General features: G+C 36.0%; 1 protein-coding gene across 26 annotated transcripts in view; it reads right to left on the reverse strand.

Annotated features, from left to right (window-relative positions):
- Positions 1-25,634, reverse strand: part of ZBBX (zinc finger B-box domain containing) — a 283,593-nt gene that overhangs the window by 190,256 nt on the left and 67,703 nt on the right. For 13 of the 26 annotated variants that reach the window (XR_008547313.2, XR_010155869.1, XR_008547314.2 and 10 more), the window contains 2 exons: positions 18,225-18,532; positions 10,897-11,050 (listed from right to left, as the gene is read on the reverse strand). Coding sequence is in view for 16 of the 26 variants with exons in the window: in XM_054682343.2 (XP_054538318.1) it covers positions 10,897-11,050; positions 18,225-18,532 (462 nt within the window). In the remaining 10 variants the exon portion in view is untranslated. Of the gene's footprint in view, positions 1-1,481; positions 1,599-10,896; positions 11,051-18,224; positions 18,533-25,634 lie in introns of all 26 variants that reach the window. The other 13 variants (XR_008547311.1, XR_010155866.1, XR_010155865.1 and 10 more) reach the window with 3 other exon arrangements.

Consider the following 25,634-nt stretch of genomic DNA (forward strand, 5'->3'; position numbering starts at 1 on the left):
TTAATTAATCAGAATCCCTAAGAGTCAGATCCAGAAATCTGCATTGCAAGAGGTTTCCCAGGCGATTATGCCCACAGCGACTTTTGAGAAAATTTTATACTGGACTCTAAGCTCTTAAGCAATAGAGATAAGAGTTTGTTTTGTATAAACAGTGTCTGGCAGTAGTGCTTGAACAAATGTTTTTTATAGCAAATTATTGATTTTGACTGATCTGTCCAAATTGATACTTAAAAGCATTTGACTACGGATTTGTAGATTTGTCTTTGTAATAAATTTCTCATAGCACGTATATGAATTTGTTTTCATCAATATACAGTGACTTAAAGCAGTTCTTTCTGATTGCCTCAGAGGGAAGCAACCAGAATTTTTGAAGTTGCTGTCGACTTTGATGTAAAAATAGGCATCTAAGTATAGAGCCAAAAAAATCATAAATACATTGTTTTCTCCCTAAAAATTTTATATCTGACAGATTCTCAACATAAATGCACATGGAAAGGATCTAAGATAGCCAGAGAGTTTTAATCATAGATTTTAGGGCAAGAGAGACATATATATCTTATATACAGAGGCAAATCATATGCAATTAAATTTCTGCCTTGAAGATAGCCTTTAAACCAAGGCAAATAGCCCCCTTTCTCAGGTATTCCTCCTAAACTGTGAGCTCAATAAGATCAGGGAATATTACTTACATATCTCTTTTACCCTCGGGGCCAATCCAAGTGCTAATATCCTCAAAATATATGCTGAATTACCTGAATTCATTAGTTATCTACTACAACTTCCTACTTTGGCATAGAGCAAACCCACTATAGCTGGTATAATGGGATAACAGTAATGTCCTAATAATAGTAGTGATTTTAATGATGTTATATGCTCTGTATACACTCATTAGGAAAGTATTAAAATAGACATTCAGTATGTCAAAAGAATTATTCTATGGAAAATCTTATAATTACTTTGTTTAGAGAATAGAGGTAATGAACTGAAATGAAGATTCCAGGGTCAATGCATACAGAATTATATTTAGAACTAAGCTTTCTCAATCCCAGCAAGAAACAGCATCTTAACCTAAGTCAATCATTTCACATATGGCTCTGTCTGATCATAATATATATCAAGTGAAAGAGTATGCAAAATCTGGTATAAACATACTGCTTCCTGAGTGAGTAATGAAACTATGTATTTTATAAGGATTGTTCAAAATATGCCATATCCTTAACTACATTTTGCAAATATTATTTCCTAATACATTGTTATAGAAAATAACTAAGATGATAATTCATGCCTTTGGAAAAATGAGCTCACTTGTTTTTATGCTTTGGTTTTGGAAGAAAAGTCGAGGACATTTAGTTAAAATGAATGAATTTAAATTACAGAACTTCAAAAACTAAATTGCAGGTGCCTACTAAACTGCTAAAAAAGCAAACTACTAAAGGAAGTAAGCTGCCAACATGGCACTGCTGCCTTTGAGTCAATGTTACCCATCTTTTGCTGTTTTCTACTTGATGATGGACTCTGAGCACCCTGCAGAACACCCAATACAATTGCATTATCAGCATATTCACTTAAGCTATGGTCTGGAATCCATTCTCTGTCTTCTGAAATTGAAAAACAGTAAGATAATATAAAGTTTGAAAAGAAGAAAATCCATTTTATTAGTTTTATATTTACGTCTTACTGGACAATATTTAACTGAATAAAGAATATTTACAACAGTGATATATATTATGAAATACAAAATCTTATTACAAAATAAAAATCATTAAATTAATATATTTTAATTTTAAAAATTTAAAAAGTATAACAATGCAACATAAAGTATAATTGTTTCTACATGAATAAACACATTTGAATACATAAGATGCCTAAGGATATAGATGACACCAAGATCTAGCTTTCAAAATGGAAACCAAAAAATCATGAAGAGAAGATGGCCGAATAGGAACAGCTCCAGTCTGCAGCTCCCAGTGATATCGATGTAGAAGGCAGATGATTTCTGCATTTCCAACTGAGGTACATCTCATTGGGACTGGTTCATCTCATTGGGACTGGTTGTACAGTGGGTGCAGCCCAAGGAGGGCAAGCCAAAGCAGGGTGTGGTGTCACCTTACCCAGGAAGGAAAGGAACTCCCTCTCCTAGCCAAGGGAAGCCATTAGGGACTGTACCTTGCACTCTGGCTTGGATATTGTGCTTTTCCCATGGTCTTCGCAACCCTCAGACCAGGAGATCCCCTCTGGTGCCTACACCACCAGGGACCTTGGTTTCCAGCACGAAACTGGGTGGCCACTTGAGCAGACACCGAGCTAGCCACAGGAGTTTATTTCTCATACCCAAGTGGCACCTGGAACATGAGTGAGACAGAAGCCAGGGGGGTGAAGCCAGGGAGCCAAGTGGTCTGGCTCATCGGTTCCCACCCTCATGGAGTCCAGCAAGCTAAGATCCACTGGCTGGAAAGTCTCACTGCCAGCACAGTAGTCTGAGCTCAACCTGGGATGCTCGAGCTTGGTGAGGGGAGAGGTGTCTGCCATTACTGAGGCTTGAGAGGGTGGTTTTATCCTCACAGTGTAAACAAAGCCGCTGGGAAGTTCAAACTGGGCAGAGCCCACTACAGCTCAGCAAAGCCACCATGGCCAGATTGACTTCTCAAGAGTCCCTCCCTGAAAAAAAGGCAGAAGCCCCAGCCACAGACTTATAGATAAAACCCCTCCTCCCCGGGACAGAGCACCTGGGGGAAGGGGCGGTTGTAGGTGCAGCTTCAGCAGACTTCAACATCCCTGCCTGGCAGCTCTGAAGAGAACAGCAGATCTCCCAGCACAGCGTCTGAGCTCTGATAAGGATCAGACTGCCTCCTCAAGTGTATCCTGACTGGGAGACAACTCCCAGCAGAGGCCGACAGACACCTATTACAGGAGAGCTCTGGCTGGCATCTGGTGGGTGCCTCACTGGGACAAAGCTTCCAGAGGAAGGAACAGGCAGCAATCTTTGCTGTTCTGCAGCCTCCGCTGGTGATACCCAGGCAAACAGGGTCTAGAGTGGACCTCCAGCAAACACCAGCAGACATGCAGCAGAGAAGCTGGACTGTTAGAAGGAAAACTAACAAACAGAAAGGAATAGTAACAACATCAACAAAAAGAACATCCACTCAGAGACCCCATCTGAAGGTCATCGACTTCAAAGACCAAAGGTAGATAAATTCACGAAGATGGGGAGAAACCAGTGCAGAAGGGCTGAAAATTCCAAAAACCTGAATGCCTCCTCTCCTCCAAAGGATCACAACTCCTCACCACCAAGGGAACAAAACTGGACGGAGAATGAGTTTGACGAATTGACAGAAGTAGGCTTCAGAAGGTGGGTAATAACAAACTCCTCTGAGCTAAAGGACCAAGTTCTAACCCAACGCAAGGAAGCTAAGAACCTTGAGAAAAGGTTAGTCAAATTGCTAACTGGAATAAATAGTTTAGAGAAGAACATAAATGACCTGCTGGAGCAGAAAAACACAGCACAAGAACTTCATGAAGCATACACAAGTGTCAATAGCTGAATAGATCAAGCGGAAGAAAGTATATCAGAGATTAAAGATCAACTCAATGAAATAAAGCGGAAAGACAAGGTTAGAGAAAAAAGAGTGAAAGAAACGAACAAAGCCTCCAAGAAATATGGGACTATGTGAAAAGACCAAATCTACGTTTTATTGGTATACCTCAAAGTGACGGGGAGAATGGAACCAAGTTGGGAAACACTCTTCAGGATATTATCCAAGAGAACTTCCCCAACCTACCAAGACAGGCCAACATTCAAATTCAGGAAACACAGAGAACACCAAAAAGATATTCCTTTAGAAGAGCAACCCCATGACACATAATCATCAGATTCACCAAGGTTTAAATGAAGGAAAAAATGTTAAGGGCAGCCAGAGAAAAAGGTTGGGTTACCGACAAAGGGAGGCCCATCAGACTAACAGCAGATCTCTCAGCAGATACCCTACAAGCAGAAGAGAGTGGGGATCAATATTCACATACTTAAAGAAAAGAATTTTCAACCCAGAATTTTACATCCAGCCAAACTAAGCTTCATAAGCAAAAGAGAAATAAAATCATTTACAGACAAGCAAATGCCGAGAGATCTTGTCACCACCAGGCCTGCCTTACAAGAGCTTCTGAAGGAAGCACTAAACATGGAAAGGAACAAATGGTACCAGACACTGCAAAAACCTACCAAATTGTAAAGACCATTGACACTATGAAGAAACTGCATCCACTAACGGGCAAAATAAACAGCTAGCATCATAATGGCAGGATCACATTCACACATAACAATATTAACCTTAAATGTAAATGGGCTAAATGCCCCAATTAAAAGACACAGACTCACAAATTGGATAAAGATTCAAGACCCATCAGTGTGCTGTATTCAGGAGACCCATCTCACGTGCAAAGACACACATAGGCTCAAAATAAAAGAAAGCAGGAAATTTTACCAACCAAATGGAAAGCAGAAAAAAAGCAGGGGTTGCAATCCTAGTCTGTAATAAAACACACTTTAAACCAACAAAGATTAAAAGAGACGAAGAAGGCCATTACATAATGGTAAAGGGATCAATTCAACAAGAAGAGTTAACTATCCTAAATATGTATGCACCCAACACAGGAGCACCCAGATTCATAAAGCAAGTTCTTGGAGACTACAAAGAGATGTAGACTCCTATACAATAACAGTGGGAGACTTTAACACCCCACTATCAATATTAGACAGATCAATGAGACAGAAAATTAACAAGGATATCCAGGACTTGAACTCAGCTCTGGACCAAGTGGACTTAATAGACATCTACAGAACTCTCCACCCCAAATCAACAGGATATACATTCTTCTCAGCATCACATCACACTTATTCTAAAATTGACCACATAATTGGAAGTAAAACACTCCTCAGCAAATGCAAAAGAATGAAAAGCATAACAGTCTCTCAGACCACAGTGCAATCAAATTAGGAATCAGGATTAAGAAACTCACTCAAAACTGCACGACTACATGAAAACTGAACAACCTGCTCCTGAATGACTCTGGGTAAATAACAAAATGAAGGCAGTAATGAAGATTTCTTTGAAACCAATGAGAACAAAGACACAATGTACCAGAATCTCTGGGACACATTTAATGCAGTGTGTAGAGGGAAATATATAGTACTAAATGTCCTCAAGAGAAAGCTGGAAAGATCTAAAATTGACATGCTAACATCACAATTAAAAGAATTAGAAAAGCAAGAGCAAACAAATGCAAAAGCTAGCAGAAGACAAGAAATAACTAAGATCAGAGCAGAACTGAAGGAAATAGAGACACAAAAAACCCTTCAAAAAACCAATGAATCCAGGAGCTGTTTATTTGAAAAGACCAACAAAGTAGATAGACCACTAGCCAGACTAATAAAGAAGAAAAGAGAGAAGAATCAAATAGATGCAATAAAAATGGCAAAGGGGATATCACCACTGATCCCACAGAAATACAAACTACCATCAGAGAATACTATAAACACCTCTCTGCAAATAAAGTAGAAAATCTAGAAGAAATGGATAAATTCCTGGACACATACACCCTCCCAAGATTAAACCAGGAAGAAATTGAATCCCTGAATAGACCAAAAACAAGTTCTGAAATTGAGGCAGCAATTAATAGCCTACCAACCAAAAAAAGTCCAGGACCAGATGTATTCATAACCGAATTCTACCAGAGGTACAAAGAGGAGCTGGTACCATTCCTTCTGAAACTATTCCAAACAATAGAAAAAGAGGGACACCTCCCTAACCTATTGTATGAGGCCAGCATCATCCTGATACCAAAACCTGGCAGAGACAAAACAAAAAAAGAAAATTTCAGGCCAATATCCCTGATGAATATCTATGCGAAAATCCTCAATAATACTGGCAAACCAAATCAAGTAGCACATCAAAAAGTTTATCCACAATCAAGTCGGCTTCATCCCTGGATGCAAGGCTGGTTCAACAAACGCAAATCAATAAATGTAATCCATCACATAAACAGAACAAATGACAAAAAACATATGATTATCTTAATAGATGCAGAAAAGGCCTTCAACAAAATTCAACAGCACTTCATGCTAAAATCTCTCAATAAAACTAGCTATTGATGAAACACATCTCAAAATAATAAGAGATATTTATGACAAACCCACAGCCAATATCATATGGAATGGGCAAAACCTGGAAACATTCCCTTTGAAAACCAGCAAAAGACAAGGATGCCCTCTGTCATCACTCCTATTCAACATAGTATTGGAAGTTCTGGCCAGGGCAATCAGGCAAGAGAAACAAATTAAGAGTATTCAATTAGGAAAAGAGGAAGTCAAATTGTCTCTGTTTGCAGATGACATGATTGTATATTTAGAAAACCCCATTGTCTCAGCCCAAACCTCCTTAAGCTGATAAGCAACTTCAGCAAAGTCTCAGGATACAAAATCGATGTGCAAAAATCACAAGCATTCCTATACACCTATAACAGACAAACAGAGAGCCAAATAAAGAGTGAGCTCCCATTCACAATTACTACAAAGAGAATAAAATACCTAGGAATACAAGTCACAAGGGATGTGAAGAACCTCTTCAAGGAGAACTACAAACCACTGCTCAAGGAAATAAGAGAGGACACAAACAAATGGAAAAACATTTCATGCTCATGGATAGGAAGAATCAATATCATGAAAATTGTCATACTGCTGAAAGTAATTTATAGATTCAATCCTATCCCCATCAAGTTAACATTAACTTCTTCACAGGATTGGAAAAAAATTACTTTAAATTTCATATGGAAACAAAAAAGAGCCCGCATGGCCAAGACAACCCTAAGCAAAAAGAACAAAGCTGGAGGCATCACACTACCTCACTTTAAAGTATACTACAAGGCTACAGTAACCCAAAACAGCATTGTACTGGTACCAAAACAGATATATAGACCAATGGAACAGAACAGAGCCCTCAGAAATTATGCCACACATCTACAGCCATCTGATCTTTGACAGACATGGCAAAAACAACTAAAAGAAAAGGATTCCCTATTTAATAAATGGTGTTGGGAAAACTGGCTAGCCATAGGCATAAAACTGAAACTGGATCCCTTCCTTACACCTTATACAAAAATTAACTCAAGATAGGTTAAAGACTTAAATGTAAGAACGAAAACCATAAAAACCCTAGAAGAAAACCTGGCAATACCATTCAGGACATAGGCATGGGCAAAGGCTTCATGACTAAAACACGAAAAGCAATGGCAACAAAAGCCAAAATAGACAAATGGGATCTAATTAAACTAAAGGGCTTCTGCACAGCAAAAGAAACTATCATCAGAGTGAACAGACAACCTACAGAATGGAAGAAAATTTTGGCAAACCATCCATTGGACAAAGGGCTAATATTCAGAATCTAAAAGGAACTTAAATTTACAAGAAAAAAACAACCCCATCCAAAAGTAGAAAAAGGATATGACAGACACTTCTCAAAAGAAGACATTTATGCAGCCAACAAACAAACAAACAAAAAGCTCATCATCACTGGTCATTAGAGAAATGCAAATCAAAACCACAATGAGATACCATCTTACGCCAGTTAGAATGGTGATCATTAAAAATTCAGGAAACAACAGATGCTGGAGAGGATGTGGAGAAAGAGGAATCCTTTTACACTGTTGGTGGGAGTGTAAATTAGTTCAACCATTGTGGAAAACAGTGTGGTAATTCCTCAAGGATCTAGAACTAGAAATACCATTTGACCCAGCAATCCCATTACTGGGTATATACCTAAAGGATTATAAATCATTATATTATAAAGACACATGCACACATATGTTTATTGCAGCACTGTTCACAATAGCAGACTTGGAAGCAACCCAAATGCCCATCAATGATAGACTGGATAAAGAAAGTGCGGTACATATACACCATGGAATATTATATAGCCATAAAAAAGGATGAGTTCATGTCCTTTGCAGAGACATGGATGACACTGGAAACCATCATTCTCAGCAAACTATCACAAGAACAGAAAGCCAAACACCACATGTTCCCACTCATAAGTGGGAGTTGAACAATGAGAACACATGGACACATCAAACACTGGGGCCTGTTGGGGGGTGGTGGGATAAGGGAGGGATAGCATTAGGGGAAATCCCTAATGTAGTGATGGGTTGATGGATGCAGCAAACCACCATGGCACGTGTATACCTATGTAACAAACCTGCATGTTCTGCATATGTACCCAGAACTTAAAGTGAAATTAAAAAAAAATCATGAAGAAACAAAAAATTGGAATAGATATATATATATATATATATATATATATATATATATATATAACTAGTAAGGAGATTAAATCTGTTAGCAAAAATTTGCCAATAATGAAAAGTCCTGGACCTAATTGCATTACTGGTGAGTTCTATCACACATTTGAAGAAATAACACCAGTCCTCAAACTTTTCCAAAAGATTGAAGAGGAGGGACATCAACTCGTTGATACTAATGCCAAACAAAGACACTACAAGTAAAGAAAACATCAGAACAATATCATTTATAATCAGTGATGTAAAAATCTTCAAAGTACAAGCAAACCAAATTCGGCAGCATATTAAAAACGGTTATACATCATGATCAAATAAAATTTATTTCTGAAATGTAAGGATGGTTCGGCATATGAAAATCCATCAGTGTAATACACTACATTTATAGAATGAAATAAAAAAACACATAATCATCTAAATTTATGCAGAAAAAGTATTTGACAAAATCCAACACACTTTTATGATAAGAACAACCAACAAACTAGGAATAAAAGGGAAATGCCTCTACATAATAAAAGTAATATGCCAATAACCCACAGCAAACATCAAACTCAATGGTGAAAAATAGAACAATTTCTAAGATCTAGAGCAAGGCAAGGATGCCTGCTTTTGCTACTTCTATTCAATATAAGTAGCCAGAACAGACAAGAAAAAGAAATAAAAGACATTTGAATTAGAAAGGAAGAAGTAAAATTATCTTTGTTCACAGATGGTGTGATCTTATATGTAGAAAACACTAAAGATTCCACAAAAATATGTTAGAATAAATGAAATCAGCAAAGTAGTACGATACAAAGTCAATAGGCAAATACCAGTTGTATTTCTATATGCTAACAATGAACAATCTGAAAAGGAAATTAAAGAAACAATTCCATTCACAATAGCATAAAAAAGAAACAAACTTAGAAATCAACATAACCAAGGAGGTGGAAGACTTATGCAATGAAAACTATAAAACATTGCTGAAAGAAATTAAAGAAGCCACACATAAAAAGAAACATATCTCATGTTCATGAACTGGAAGAGTTAATAGTGGTAAGGTGCCAATGTTACCCAAAGTGATCTACACATTCAATATAATCCCTATCAAAAGCTCAATGACATTTTTCGTAGAAATAAAAAAACCCATCATAAAATTCACATGCAATCACCAGGGACCCTGAATAGCCAAAACAATATTAAAAACAAGAGCAAAGCTGGAAGACTCACACTTTCTGATTTCAAAACTTATTACAAAAATACTGTAATCAAAACAGTGTGATACCAGTACAAAGACAGACATACAGACCAATGAAATGGGATAAACAACCCAGAAATATATCCTCACATATACAATCAAATTATAATGATTTTTAAAAAGTATCCTTATGGTATAAAACTTATTTTGAAATATGTATATATTGTGGAATTGCTAAATCAAGTTAATTAACATATGTATTATCTCACCAATCATTTTTTTGTGTGTGTGGTGAGAACACTTAAAATTCACTCTCTTAGCCAAATAATTTTTGACAAGGGTGCCTAGACCATTCAATGGGGGAAAGAAAGGTCTTTTCAACAAATGGTGCTGGAAAACTTGATATCCATAGGCAAAATAATGAATCTGGACCTTTGATACCATGTACAAAAATAAACTCAAATCGATCAAAGACCTATATGTAAAACCTAAAACTACAAATACCTTAGAAGAAAGTATAGGCCCAGGACATTGGCTTTGGAAATGAATTCTTAAATATGACACTGAAGGAACAGGCAAGAGCAACCACAAAAGTAGACAAATTGGACTTAATAAAAACTGGAAAAAAACTGCATCCAAAGACACTATCAACAGAGTAAAAGGGCAATCCACAGAATGGGAGGAAATAGTTGCAAATAATATATCTTAAGAAGAAGCAGTATCCAGAATATAATAAGGAACTCCTATAACTCAACAATGAAAAAACAAATAACCCAATTAAAATAAGAGCTAAGGAATTGAATAGACATTTCTCCAAAGAGTATATACAAATTACTTATTAAGCACATGAAAAGATGCTTAACATTATTAATCATTAGGAAAATGCAAATCTAAGCTACAATATTGTACCACCTCAGACCCATGAGGATGACTATTCTCCCCCCGACCCCACCAAAAAAATAAAAGAACAAGTATTGTCAAGAATATGTAATAATCGGAACATTTGTGCCCTGTTGGCAGTAATGTAAAACACCAACCAGATGCTGGCACCATACTACTTATACAGCTTGCAGAACTCTAAGCCAAATAAACTTCTTTTATTTATAAATTATGTAGCCTTGGTTATTCCTTTACAGCAACACTAAAAGGTCTAAAATAACCACACTTCTAAATGCTAAAAAATCTTTCCTAGTTTCATTGTAAGTCATAGTTTCTCACATTCTGATAGTAACCTTAAATGTAAATATATGGCAACTAATACAAGGTTAATAATTTTAGGCTGGCAAGAAGAAAATGATTTTATCCATTGAACAGAATTGCTCAGTATTTCCTAAGATGAGAACAGACTGTTTTAGAAAAATGAGCTAGAAATTTACCTGCAAGTGTAATCCTAGTACTGGAATTGTTGCATTCTAAACGATGAGAAGGAAGTAAGTTGAGTCTTTCATTTGTATCAAAAATAAAGAATCTCTCAAGTCCTTGATATTGTTTTGTTATAGGCTTACTTCTGCAGGCTATTTCTTGTAACAACTAAGAAACAAAATATTTAACAATATTATTTTCTAACTCATTAACACAAACAAGCATATTCATTTATCAGATACCTACTTGGTATCTGATATACTTGGCACAAATTCTTCCTTCATCAAGTTTAGTTTCTAACAGTGGAGACAAATAATAAAACAACATTTATATACAGGAAGTTCTAACTACAGTTACAGTAATTCTCTGAAAGTTGATACTAATCCAAAGAGGACAGAAGTTCATGAAATAAAATAAACTTTTTTCTCTTTCTTCCTTTATTTTCATCCCTCAGTGTCTTTGCACATAAATTATCCTGGAATACAGAGTTACTTTCACACGCAGTGGCTTTGAACTAGTGTCTTTGTCTATATATAAAATAATTTCAAAACTGAAGGTGAAATACCAATGGGAAATATCTCCCCTGACAATGGTCATGGGAAAAAAAATGTAAGTTAACAAAACACTCATCATGAAGCAAATATAAAGTAGGAAACTGTGGCAAGAGGAAGATAAGTAATTTATGAAGTTTATATAGCTAGAAACTAGCAGACCTAGGCTTTGAATATAGGTCTGCCTGATTTGAAACCTAGACTTATCCTGCCACCCTATTAATTCATTTTTACATGTTCTTATTCTAGGATTGAATATAACTGGGATTTTAAAAAATGTGAATCCAGTAGAAACAGATTAGGAATTCATTAGTAAGAGTTCTAGATGAGGTTATAGTATAATCAGAGTAGCTATCAGTTTTTAATAATTCCGTAATGAATCTAACTAATGCCCAAATATAGTCTGTTCCCATAAATCAATGTAAAGCAACTTGCTTTAATTTTTTATAAATTTATAAATTATATAAATGAGATCATATTAAAGAACAAAGCTAGTGACCAATAAAGCATGTCATTCAAAGACAAATCGAAATCCAAAATTCTCAGCACATATCCCCTGGCCCTCCCAGACACCAATAAACAATTACAGAATTCTTTCCACTCTACTGAAGCTTATATTTGAATTATGCAATCGCAAATCTGGAAGAGTTTTGAATGTCTTGGTTTACAGATAAAAATCCTAAAATAGTTATGTTTTGTTTACTTTTAGCACAAACTTACAAAGTTAACTATTGATAGTTTTAGAGCCAGAACAAAGGACCCCTAACTAGTCCATTGCTTTCCTAACTACTGCCCTACAAATTAGTACTTAATTCCGTAGGAAGTACCACCTTACACAGAAATCATTTTCTGAAAACTGAAGTACAAAATGAACAATTTTATACTCAATTTGGATGGAGCACAATAGATTTCTAAGTCATTTCTTCTGATGGAATGGCTTCTACTAGGACAGAAAAAGAGGGAAATAGGTTCAGGTATAGTTCTTAGGAATGAAAAGAAAGTAGATTCAACCACTTTATTCAGAAGCAGGAACTCAGTCTGCAAACTGTGAAGTACCAATTATGATGGCCACTTTAGAAAGCTCTATTTTACAGCTCCCCTCCACCTGCTTTTCACCTTTTGTTTTGCAACTCTTCAAATTCTCTTGTGATCCAACAACTTAATTCTTTATAGAGATTGGCCATCTCCTATAATAAGATGCTCAGGGAGAACCTTTGGCACTCAGCTTAAGTCCTGTCTTACCAGTGGTGAAAAATTTCTGTGAAACTATTTACACTTTTTTATTCCTCAGATATAATTACCTAGGAATGGATTAAAACATTATTTTATTTATAAAAGGGGCAATCCTGGAGTCAGAAACCCATTAGTTTGTTGAGAATTCTTTTAAAATCCATGACAGATTATTCCTGAAAAAACTTCAAATCTCTCAATCCAATATCCCCCATGAGGAAAAGGCAAGCTTTACATAACACTATTTTATTACTGTCCAGGACTACCTTTAGTCTCACCTAATTGAAAAAAAACAATAACCATGTAAGCCATTTTACAACAGTCACTGGTTTTTGATTATGTCAGCAGCTTTGAGCTGCTGAGAACTTTATGGATCCTATGCACTTAAACACTCATTCAGATTGTTTCCTGAACTAGCTCTGTCAGAACATATTTTATACTGAGCAATATTTTATACTGAGCAATGGATAGTCTTAAATTGAATAAAACAAGAATGTATACCAGCCACACACACATTCCCATCTCCCCCCCAACCCTTTTCTTTTTTTTATGAGATAGAGTCTCACCCTGTCACCCAGGCTGGAGTGCAATGGCGCGATCTCAGCTCACTACAACCTCCGCCTCCCGGGTTCAATCGATTCTCCTGCCTCAGCCTCCTGAGTAGTTGGGTAGTTGGGATTACAGGCACCTGCCACCACGCCCAGCTAATTTTTGTATTTTTAATAGAGACAGGGTTTCACCATGTTGGCCAGGCTGGTCTTGAACTCCTGACCTTGTGATCCACCCACCTCAGCCTCCCAAAGTGCTGGGATTACAGGCGTGAGCCACTGTGCCTGGCCTTTTTTTTTTTTTTTTTTTTTAACTTTTAAGTTCAGGAGTACTTGTGCAGGTCTGTTACATAGGTAAATTTGTGTCATGGAGATTTGTTGTACAGATTATTTCATCACCTAGGCATTAAGCCTAGTACCTACTAGTTATTTTTTCTAATTCTCTCTCTCCTCCCACTCATCACCCTCTGATAAGCCCCAGTGTATGCTGTTCCCCTCTATATGTTCATGTCACACACCTTCCTTTTAAGAAACATCTAAACTTAGTGACACACCTGTTACATTAATTGAATAGAGTAGTATGCATTAACATATAAAAGAAGGAAAGGAACCCTGCTGTAAATTATTGGTGCTATGTAAGTCACAGCTATCCTGACAGACTCTGATCAGTTGAGAGTAGACCAGGAATTCAATGGGATGCAAATCATCAGACTATCTAACTAAATGAAAGGTTCCCTGAGAAAGTGGATTGGATAAATAGGCAGGGCCTGAGGGCAATACATGTTTCCTTATCCTCTCCTATTGAATTGAAGAGAACGGCAGGAAAGAGTTTTCCCAGTGAATTCCTTTGAGTTTATTACTGCTTTATTACTTTTGAGTCAGATTCATAGTTCATTAATTTTTACTTTTTTCTTGCATTTGGGATTATAAATTTCCCAGTAAGTAGTATTTGAGTTTCATCCTATACATTATTTATCTGTGATGTTTTTGCTTACATTCAGTTCTAAATATTTCTACCTTCTATTTTAATTTTTTCATTAACCTGGACATATTTGGATGGGCGCAGTGGCTCATGCCTGTGATCCCAGCACTTTGGGAGGCCGAGGTGGGTGGATCACGAGGTCAGGAGATCGAGACCATCCTGGCTAACACGATGAAACCCCATCTCTACTAAAAATACAAAATGTTAGCCAGGCGTACTGGTGGGCGCCTGTAGTCCCAGCTACACGGGAGGCTGAGGCAGGAGAATGGCGGGAACCCGGGAGGCGGAGCTTGCTGTGAGCCAAGATGGCACCACTGCACCCCAGCCTGGGCAACAGAGCAAGACTCCGTTTAAAAAAAAAAAAAAAAACCTAGACATATTTGAATTGTATTAATTTTGTTAGCATTTTGCTATCAATTTATAATTTATTGTATTATGGTTGGAAAACACTGTGTGTAATATGATTTCTTTAGCATTTGTTGAAACTTCCTTTGTGGATTTATTTTTGTAATGTGTTGTAACATGTATTTTGTAAATGTTCCATGTGTTCTTGCAAAGAACACACATTCTCTAATTATTGAGTATGTGGTTCAAAATATGTTCTTTAAACTTATTTGTATTGATCAAATCTTCTCTATCTTTACTAATAGAAAATCTTATTGGATTGATGGATTTGTCAATAATACCATGTGGTTTTGTCCATTTTTGCTACAATATATCTGAGGCTATATTGATAGGTACATACAAATTCAGATTTCCTTTAATCTTTCTATTAAATAGTTGATTTTATCATGTACATAATGGTCCCCTTTACCTTGATAATGTTTTATTACCTTAAATTTTTTTTTAAAATTAGTGCTTGCCTTTACTCTGAAATTCCTCCCCCGACCCCATGTTTTAAGCAGGTTTCTGGTAAAATAACTAGACACACACACACACTATCCACATTTATTCTAATTACTTATATGATTGGGTTTATTCCCGTCAGCTTTACTCTTTCTACTTGCTGTCAAGAATTGTGAAGGTCTGAGATTTTATCCTATGTGCAAGCCTGTTATAGTTTCATGGATGCTGGACGAAGACACAAGACTCCTTGGTCAGAGACAAATGACTTTATCACTCACAACAATAGCAGTTGCCAGAGTATCATCATTTGCACCAATTCCCAGAATTGTCCCAGTTTTCACAGGACATCATGAAGAGAGCCACGTGACATCTGCACATACCCTGAGCTGTGTTACAGGAGAGAAATCCTGATCTTAGGAAATCCAATTATTTTATACTGGGCAGTAAGCCTGCCTGACCTTTGCCAGAGGAAAACATTATTTTTATTACACCAGACAGTAAACAAACCTAGTCTTTGCTCTGAAGAGGGACATAATCTCTATATTTCAAGGCTGTTATCTATACAAGCACCCTTGAAAATATACTTTGGAACAAATAGAGTCAGTGGTTTTGCTCAAAAGATGTGCAAAAAAACATGAGAGACCCAAGAGGAATTGTACACCCAGCACTTAACCATACTATTTTTCCTTTGATGCATTTATTTCCTGACTGTTTTAATTAATTGGATTTTCTATAGTCCCCTTTTCCTTTAGTATTTTGGATGACATACATTATGTCTGTAACATTTTAATTGTTACTCAAAGTATTTAACATGTATAACTAAAACACTAAGTCAACAATCCCTACAATGATCTCTACCTTCCTTTATAATACAGAATCTTAGTACTTTTAACTCTAATCATACATATCTAACAGTCTTACAAGTTATGGTACATATTATTCTCATTCAAATTTCTTCTTTTATAATTCTCAAATTGGGCATTCTAATAATTATTTTGTAATACATCTAATATATTTGCCATTTTCCCCTCACACCATTATTTCTTGCATCCTACTTCTTCCTTCCAGGTTTAATTTCTTCCTTTTTGAAGTATATCATTCAGATGTTCATTCAAGAGGGGAAATAACTAAATTACCTGAACTTTTGTCTAAACTTGCCATTATTTTATTCTTGGTCTTGAATGAAAGTTTTGCAAGCCTTAGAATTCTAGATTGTTAGTCAGTTCTATTAGAAGTTTAAAGATAATGTTCCACTGTGTTACACTGTTGAGGCTATCTGTTGCTGTGCATGAGAATTTAATGTCAATCTGGTAATTGCTCTTTGGAGATAATTTTCTGTTGTCTTTTATTGCTTTTAAGATTTTCTATGAGGTATCTCAAAAATAAGTCATAGTGCGAATTTGTTTTTATTTATATTGTTCAGGAATTGTACTTTGTTATTTCACAATCTGTCATATTACTAACTCTTCATATGTCTTTGCTGCAATACAAGCAATTTTCAAAACTTATCTTCCAGGGTAATATGTCTCTCCTTATTTGTATTTAATATGCTGTTTATATCCATTTTATTATAATTTGAATAAATATATTTTGAATGTTAGAAATTTTTATTGGCCTTCATAAATGGAGCAGTCCATACTGTCTTATTCTTAAGTTCTTTTTATTTCTTCCTTTCTATTTTTAAACATTTTAAATATAGTCTCACAGGATAGAGATTGAGTCTCTCTCTCTAGAGCAAACAGCAGGTTTGTTTACTGTCTAGTGTAATGAAGATAGTCTTCCTCTAGGACAAAGGCCTGGCAGGCTTACTGCCCAGTGTAAAAGATCGGGTTTCTTAAGGTCAGGATTCCTCACTTATTACACAGCTCACTGTATATATAGATGTCACCTGGTACTCTTCATGTTGCCCTGTGGAAATCTGGAAATTGAAGTTCTTGTTTTCTCTGCTGAAATGCATGCTATGATCAATTGTTTTCTTCACTGGGGGCACGAGAAGATAAGCCCATCTGAAGTGGAGCTTTATTTTGTGGAATCTATTGTGGGATAAGGTGTAAGCATGTCCTTTTATAAAGTATTAGTACTTACTTCTGTCAGATACATCAGGATATTAATAGGCATGGGTTAACAATAATGTTAATGTCTTGGCTTCAAGTTTCCAAGCAAGAAATACATATGCAAATGTATATTTGGGTATGTATATCCAAACCTATGCTAAATGAAAGCCCAAGATATCTATTTTCCAGGTGAAATGTTTTATTGGCCTAGCCCAGATCACTTGCAGAGATCAGTTTCCTTTCATCTTGTTGCACCTATGGGTATGTTCCTAGTGCACTCCTTTAATGACTGATCAGACATTTAGGGGTCTAAGTTTTTGCAGAGGACTCAGTTCCAATTTCTTATCTCACAAAGGTACAATATCTGCCACAAAGTGGGCACAGAAAGCCAATCCTCCAAGCAGAAGTAGCAGCAACTCAAGTATTCATCCTTCTGCTTTTTTGCTTCCCTCTTCAGGAACCATAGGAATTCATTTTAAATGACTTTTAAGCGTTGTTAAAAATGTTTGCCTCACTTAAATTTCCAAAGAATGTATTATTAATAATTACAATTAGTAAAGATTTGTAGTATATAGAATGAAATTCAAATATAGTTTTAAAACATGGTAACAATGCAATAATGAGCTACTTTACCTTTCCTATGAGAAGAAACAAAAACTACACCTCTATTTCTTTATTAGCCATCTTCCTGAAAGAATTACCTTCTTCATCTTATACTTATATTATACCACAGTAACTGGTTCTGTCTAGATATCTGCATTTATTTCATTTTGACCATTGACTATACTATCATAAAAAACTAGAAAGGATTTATTATACTGTATTATGTATTATTCATAATGAATTTCATTTGGAAAAGTAACAGTGCTCTTACTATGCTGCATAAGGTGGGCCTTAAAGTATTATTTATCACAGAAAGCCACTTATTAAAATGGCATTCCTCATATTAGAATTTGTCCTAGAAGCCATTAATGTTCTCTCCCATATGAGTCACTCTTCAACTATCAATAATATAAGGCAGCACATTTTAACTTTAATAGGAAGTAACTTGAGAATGTATTGTGTCACTAAGACATTTTCTTATGAGGTTTCTTATAAAATTTTAATATAATAAACATAATAGAGATTTACCAGTGATGACTTTGTAGTTTTTGAGTCTTCAAAGCTTGGCCTCTTATGCAGATTGCTGAATTCCAAGGATTCTTTGATGTCTTGAGATAATTTCTCCTCAATGGGAGCTTTTTCTAAATCTATACCTAGCAAAGTGTCCTTGCTTTCAAGTGATACACAGGAATCATCAGACTTTTCATTACTTTCTAAACCTATATTTTTCTCCTTTAAATTTCTTTCAAAGGAAGCGCTTTCCTCAATTTTTTCAATGTCAGAAGAATACGCATCAGGATCCACGATGTTGTCAAAATCTGTGTTTGACGTTTCTGCTGTTAAAAACACAGTTACAAAAGGTACATAAATAAATTTAAACAAATAATTAAACTGTTAATAAACCAAAAGTTCTGTGTTAAAAAACTTTATCAATAAACACTATTTCACAAATTCCTTTACTGATGTTTTAGTGTTAAAATATTTTTACTATGCTTATATTCATAAGTGGTAATCATAATTCACTTATAGAGCCAAACATTAATGAGCTAGACTAGTAAAAGAAGGTAATATTTTATTTTGCAATGAAATCTTAAAATTGATGCAAATTTTTATTTCAGCCTGTGGTTCAATTCTCACTTTCCCACCTCCTCCTCTCACTCAAATTTTACAACAGTAATTCATGAGAAGTAACACAGAGGGAACATTTTTTCATTTTGCCATTTTTCCTTAGCATGCCTAGCAATAAAGAGAGGGCACAGGGAAATGTGCCAGATGAAAGAAGAGCAGCAGTTGGGGGCACAGAAAATGTGTAGCAGGGACACCTGCTTCTAGAAAGCTACAAAGTGAACAAGATTGTATTAGTCATCTACCTCATTATGTCTGCTTTAAATAAATCATTTGGTTTACATCACCGGTTTTTAACCTGGTTGCACAGTAGAATCATCTGAAGGCACTCTTTAAAATTGTCAGTGTATGGGCCTGACCCCAAACCAATTAAATCAGATCCTGAGAGTGGAACTCAGGCATTGGTCTTTTGAACTTCCCCTTGCTAAGTTGTCCAGGTGATTATAGTGGGTAACACAGTAGTGAAACACTGGTCTAGATTTTCTGAAAAATAAAAATTCTTTGAATGTTTATACCATACTACTTTCATTTTAAATAAATGTACACCATTATCCTGACTGAATATAGCTTCTTGTGGTTATCCCTTACTCTGTTCCAAAGACAAATATCTCTATAAGTAGACTATGTAAAATAGTAGAAACTCTGAATAAAACTGTCTCCTGTGATGTAAATGCTTTACAGCTTTACAAAGGACTTGCTTGTTGCAATCAAATGTTTATATAACTCGACAATTTCAGATAGTATTTAGAACTTCTTTCTTTTTTTTTTTTTTTAAACTCTGTGCAGTTTATTCTCAAGTCATTACAGTGTTCAACCAGTTTGACATATAAAGATAACACACTTTAACAGTAAATGTTGGGAGGCACACATATATTCCCATTCTGAAAGAAGACATGTTATATATACAGAAAAAAATGCAGCAAATATTAAGGTATTCAAAGTAATTTTTTTGAACTCAGATGTGACATATTTACAAGAAAAGTGTGTACATTTTAAAATAATTAAATAATTTCCATAGACTTATAAAAGAATTGAGATAAATATTAGGAGACCCTGACAATCACCAGAACATTTTCCTATGCTATCAAACAAGGATAGTTCTATTTTAAAATGTCCCAAAACAGAGCTAATATTTTGCCACCATGAAATATATCAAATTGCAAATACTAAAGTGAACATGCAATGTGGAAGCTGTACCAAAATTAAACAGCATTAGGTTCTTAAATATTGCAAAGTGTCTATTTAAGATTTCTCGGGTGTGTTCATGAAAAAGGAACTTTCAAAAAAGCCATTAAAATGAATATATCAGCTGAAAAAGTGATAACTCATTAAAATCTCTTTATTCTATCACTTTCAAGTGTAGCTGCAAAAGAGAAAAAATCTTAATATAACTTTAAAAAAATATTAGCTTATGAATAAAAAAGTTGAGTGGTGCATTCTTTATGCATACAGATTTTTAAACTGCTTTCAACTTCTGCTACCTCTTCGATAGTATATATATTGGGAAAAATAAAATAATCTCTGTTTCAGAGAAACATCTTTAGAAGAAAACCTTTATAAAGGCTATTCAATACAATAAAACTCCCACAATAATGTACTTCCCTCTTAAACCTGAATGGAAATTATCCAATTTGGGGGGGAGAAAAAAATGTCATTTCCTATATTAAAATGTCTACAACTGAAGTAGAAGGCAGAATTTGACTCTAGAGGCAGGGCCTGGGCTCCAGACCAGATTGAAGACTAGCACAGACAGGGAATCAACCCAAATGCTCATTAATGACAGACTGGATAAAGAAAATGTGGTACATATACACCATGGAATACTATGAAGAAAAACAAGATCATGTACTTTGCATGGACATGGATGGAGCTGGAGGCCATTATCCTTAGCAAACTAACAAAAGAACAGAAAACTAAGCACTAGTTTATAATTTATAAGAGGAAGCTAAATGTTGAGAACACATGGACACTTTAGAGGGGAACAACACACACTGGGGCCTATTGAAGCGTGAGGGTGGTAGGAGGGAGAGGAGCAGGAAAAATCACTAATGGGTGCAAGGCTTAATAAATGGATGATGAAATAATATGTACAACAAACCCCCATGACACAAGTTTACCTATGTAACAAACCTACACGTGTGTCCCTGAACTTAAAAGTTAAAAAAAGGCATGCCTACCAGTGACATGTCAGTTTACCACTGCTATGGCAGCATCTGGAAGTTATCACCTGTTTCCCCAGCAACAACCTGATGACCCAGAAGTTGCCACCCCTTTTCCAGAAATTTCTGAGTAACTCATCTTTTAATTTGCATGTAATTAAAAGTGGCTAAAAATATTACTGCAGAGCCACCTCTGAGATGCTACTCTGGGTACGGTGCTTATGGGGTAAACCTGTTCCAAAAGGAACACTGCCTTTGCCGCTGCTGTACACTGCTACCTTAATAAAACTTGCTGTCTAACACCACTGGCCTGCATGGTGCAAGCTGTCAGTGGATCTACCATTCTGTGGTCTGGAGGATGGTGGCTCTCTTTTCACAGCTGCACTAGGCAGTGCCCCAGTGGTTACTCTGTGTGGGGGCTCCTACCACATATTTCCCCTTTGCAGCACTCTAGTAGAGGTTCTCCATGAGTGCTCTGCCTCTGCAACAGACTTCTACCTGGACATTTAGGCATTTCTGTACATCCTCTGATACCTAGACAGAGGTTTCCAAACCTCAAGTCTTATCTTCTGTGACTCGCAGGCCCAACACCATGTGGAAGCCACCAAGGCTTGGGGCTTGCACCCTCTGAATCCAAGGTTCAAGCTGTATCTTGGCCCCTTTTAACCCTGACTGCACTTGGAGCCACTGGGACAGAGTACCATGTCTTGAGGGTGAACAGAGCAGTGAGGCCCTGAGCCTGGCCCATGAAACCATTTTTTCCTTCTAGGCCTACAGGCCAGTAATGGGAGGGGATGCTGTGAGGATCTCAGGAATGCCCTAGAGACATTTTCCCCATTGTCTTGGCAATCAATAGTTGGTTCCTCTTTATTTATGCAAATTTCTGCAGCATGTGGCTCAAATTTCTCCCCAAAGAATGGGTGTTTCTTTTCTACCACATGGTCAGGCTGAAAATTTTCCAAACTTTTATGCTCTGCTTCCCTTTTAAACATAATTTCCAGTTTCATACCATTTCTTTGTGAATACATATGACTATATGCTTTTTGAAACAGCCAGGTCACATCCTGAATGCTTTGTTTTGCTGCTTAGAAATTCCTTCTGCCAGATGCTGTAAATCATCTCTCTGAAGTTCAAATTCCACAGATGTCTAGGTTGAGGAGGGGGCCAAAATGCTGCCAGTCTCTTTGCTAAAGCATAGCAAAAGTGACTGTTACTTCAGTTCCCAATAAGTTCCTCATTTCCATCTGAAACCATCTCAGCCTAGACTTCATTGTCCATTATCACTATCAGCATTTTGGTCAAAACCATTCAACAAGTCTCTAGGAAGTCCTAAGCTTTCCCACATCTTCTTTTCTTCTTCTGAGCCCTCCAAACTGTTCCAACCTCTGCCTGTTACCAAGTTCTAAAGTCACTTCCACATTTTCAGGTATCTTTACAGCAGTATTTCACTTTTCTGATACCAATTTTCTCTATTAGTCCATTTTTAAACTGCTATAAAGAACTACCTAAGACTGGGTACTTTATTAAGGAAAGAGGCTTAATTGACTCACAGTTCCACATGGCTGGGAGGTCTCAGGAGTCTTATAATCATGGCAGAAGGTGAAGGGGAAGCAAGGCATGTATTACATGTTGGCGAGGGCTGGGGATCTGCCACACACTTTTAAATCATCAGAGCTCATGAGGACTCACTCACTATCATGAGAACAACATGGGGGAAACCACTCCTATGATCCAATCACCTTCCCCTCCCTTGACACATGGGGATTACAATTTGAGATGAGATTTAGTTAGGAACACAGAGCCAAGCCATATTGTAGATAGAAATCTAAAAATTATATACAAGATCTATATGAGGAATTCTATAAATTCTGATTAAAGAAATCAAAATTCTAAATAAATAGAGAAATATTCTATGTTCATGGATGGGAAGATTTAATATTGTTAAGATATTTTTTCCCAACTTGATCTATAGATTCACTGCAATCCCAGTCAAAATCCCTGCCTTTTTATAGAGAAACAAATGACCCAGGATAGTGAACACAATATCGAAGAAGAGCAAAGTCAGAAGACTTGATACTACCTTACATCAAGATTACTATAAATCTATAACAATCAAGAGAGTGTGTGGTATTGGAATAAATGTAGACAAATAGATAAATGAAACAGAATAGAGAATCCTGAGTAGACCTATATAAATATAGTCAACTGATCTTTGACAGAGGAGCAAAGGCAATACAACAAAGAAAATATAATCTGTTAAACAAATGATTCTGGAACAACTGGATATCCAGATGTGAAACAATACATATAGACACAGACCTTACACCTTCACAAAAATTAACTCAAAATAGATTACACACCTGAATATAAAATGCAAAGCTATGAATCTCTCAAAAGATAACATAGGATAAAACATAGATGACACTGGGTATGACAATAACTTTCTAGATACAACATCAAAGAAAAAATTGATATGCTAAACTTTATTAAAATAAAAGCTTATACACTATGAAAAATAGTCCAGAGAATAAACAGGCAATCCATACACTGAAAGAAAATATTTGGAAAAGATATTTGATAAAAGAGTGTTATGCAAACCATACAAAAAACTCTTAAACCTCAACAATAACAAAATAAACAACCCAATCAAAACATTAGCTAAAAACCTGAACAGATATTTTAACAAAGATACACAGTTGGCAAATAAGCATATTAAAAGATTCTCGATATCATATGTCAACAGAGAATTGCAAATTTTAAAAAAATGAAATATCACTACACGATTGCTAGAATGGAAAAATTCTGAAACACTGACACCAGATGATGGTGAGGATATGGAGCAACAGGAACTTTCATTAATTGCTGGTGGGAATGTAAAATAGTACAGCTACTTTGGTAAGACAGTTTGGCAATTATTAAAACAAAACTAAACATACCTGTACCATATGATCCAATAGTTATGCTCCTTGGTATTTACCCAAATAAGTTGAAAACTTAAGTCCCAATAAAAACCCATACATGAATATTTATAGTAGTTTTGTTCATAATTGCTAAAGCTTGGAACAACCAAAATGTTCTTCAATAGGTGAATTGATAAATAAACTATTGTACATCCATACAATTGAATATTATTTAGCACTAAAAGAAATGAGAAATCAAGCCACAAAAAGACATGGAGAAACCTCAAATGCATATTACGAAGTTAAAGAATCCAATTATTAAAGGCTATGTACTGTATGATTCTAACTATATGACATTCTGGAAAGGCAAAACTATGAGGACAGTAAAAAAAATCAGTGGTTGCCAGGAGTTGGTCAGAGAGAGGGATAAACAGGTGGGGCATAGAGAATTTTTAGGACGAGAAGGTATTCTGTATGATACTATAAGTGGTGAATATGTATCACATTATACTTTTGTCAAAACTCATAGCATGTACAATATCAAGAGTGAACTCTAGTATAAACTATGGACACTGAGTTACAATAATGTATCAGAGTAGATTCATCCATTGTAGCAAATGTACCAGTCTGGTTGCAGAAGCTGATAATGGGGGAGGCTATGTATGTGTATAGAGCAAAGGGTATATAGGAACTCTCTGTACTTTCTGCTCAGTTTTGCTGTGAACCTAAAACTGCTCTAAAAAGTAAACATTTCAAAAATGTGTCTTTAAAGTAACAATTACATGGGCATTTATGTGCATCATTTTCTTAGAGGCAACAGGAACATCATGCACTAGCTTGATCAAACTATACTCATCTTCAGGACAAGATTGGAATACTGTCCCTAAATTCCCATGTGGCTGTACTTTATATTTGGCCATAATAATTTAGTGGTTTAGTATTTGAAAATGTCAAGACCAGCAGGATTTACACAAATCTACCACTGCTTTCTATCTTCTGCTGCCCAATCAGAATGTAATCATCAGTTTTACAACTATTTATTTCAAATATGCCCTCCGATATCTCTCAAAAATCTAATCTTCACATAAGATATATTTATTAATTTTTCTTAAAATTCTAGGTAGATCAAATCTAATAGTTAAAAGGAGGCTTGAAAATTATCTAATTCCTACATTTTTGCTTAGGAAAATGAAGTCTAAGGAAGTAAGTGAGATGTTCAAGGTCAGACAGTGATTTAAACAAATGGAAACAAAATCTGACTCCTAGGCCAGGATACTTTGCTGTGACTGTCTTTAAATGATCTCACAATCTGGAAATTGAAACCACATATATGAACACAGCATTCTAATCTACAGGTACCTAGGGAACTACTAGTAATAGCAACATAGATATATAAGCAAGATGATTTGTTTTGTTTTGTTTTTTTGAGACAGAGTTTTGCTCTTGTCGCCTAGGCTGGAGTGCAATGGCGTGATCTCGGCTCACCGCAACCTCTGCTTCCTGGGCTCAAGCGATTCTCCTGCCTCAGCCTTCTGAGTAGCTGGGATTATAGGCACCTGCCACCATGCCAGGCTAATTTTTTTTTTTTTTTTTTTTTTTAGTAGAGATAGGGTTTTGCTATGTTGGCCAGGCTGGTCTCAAACTCCTGACTTCAGGTGATCCACCCACCTCGGCCTCCCAAAATGCTGGGATTACAAGCTTGAGCCACCAAGCCCGGCCAGTGATTTGTTTTATTTTGGTTCATCTCTCATGTG

This window comes from Pan troglodytes, chromosome 2 (assembly GCF_028858775.2).
Source record: "Pan troglodytes isolate AG18354 chromosome 2, NHGRI_mPanTro3-v2.0_pri, whole genome shotgun sequence".
Lineage (NCBI taxonomy): Eukaryota > Metazoa > Chordata > Mammalia > Primates > Hominidae > Pan > Pan troglodytes.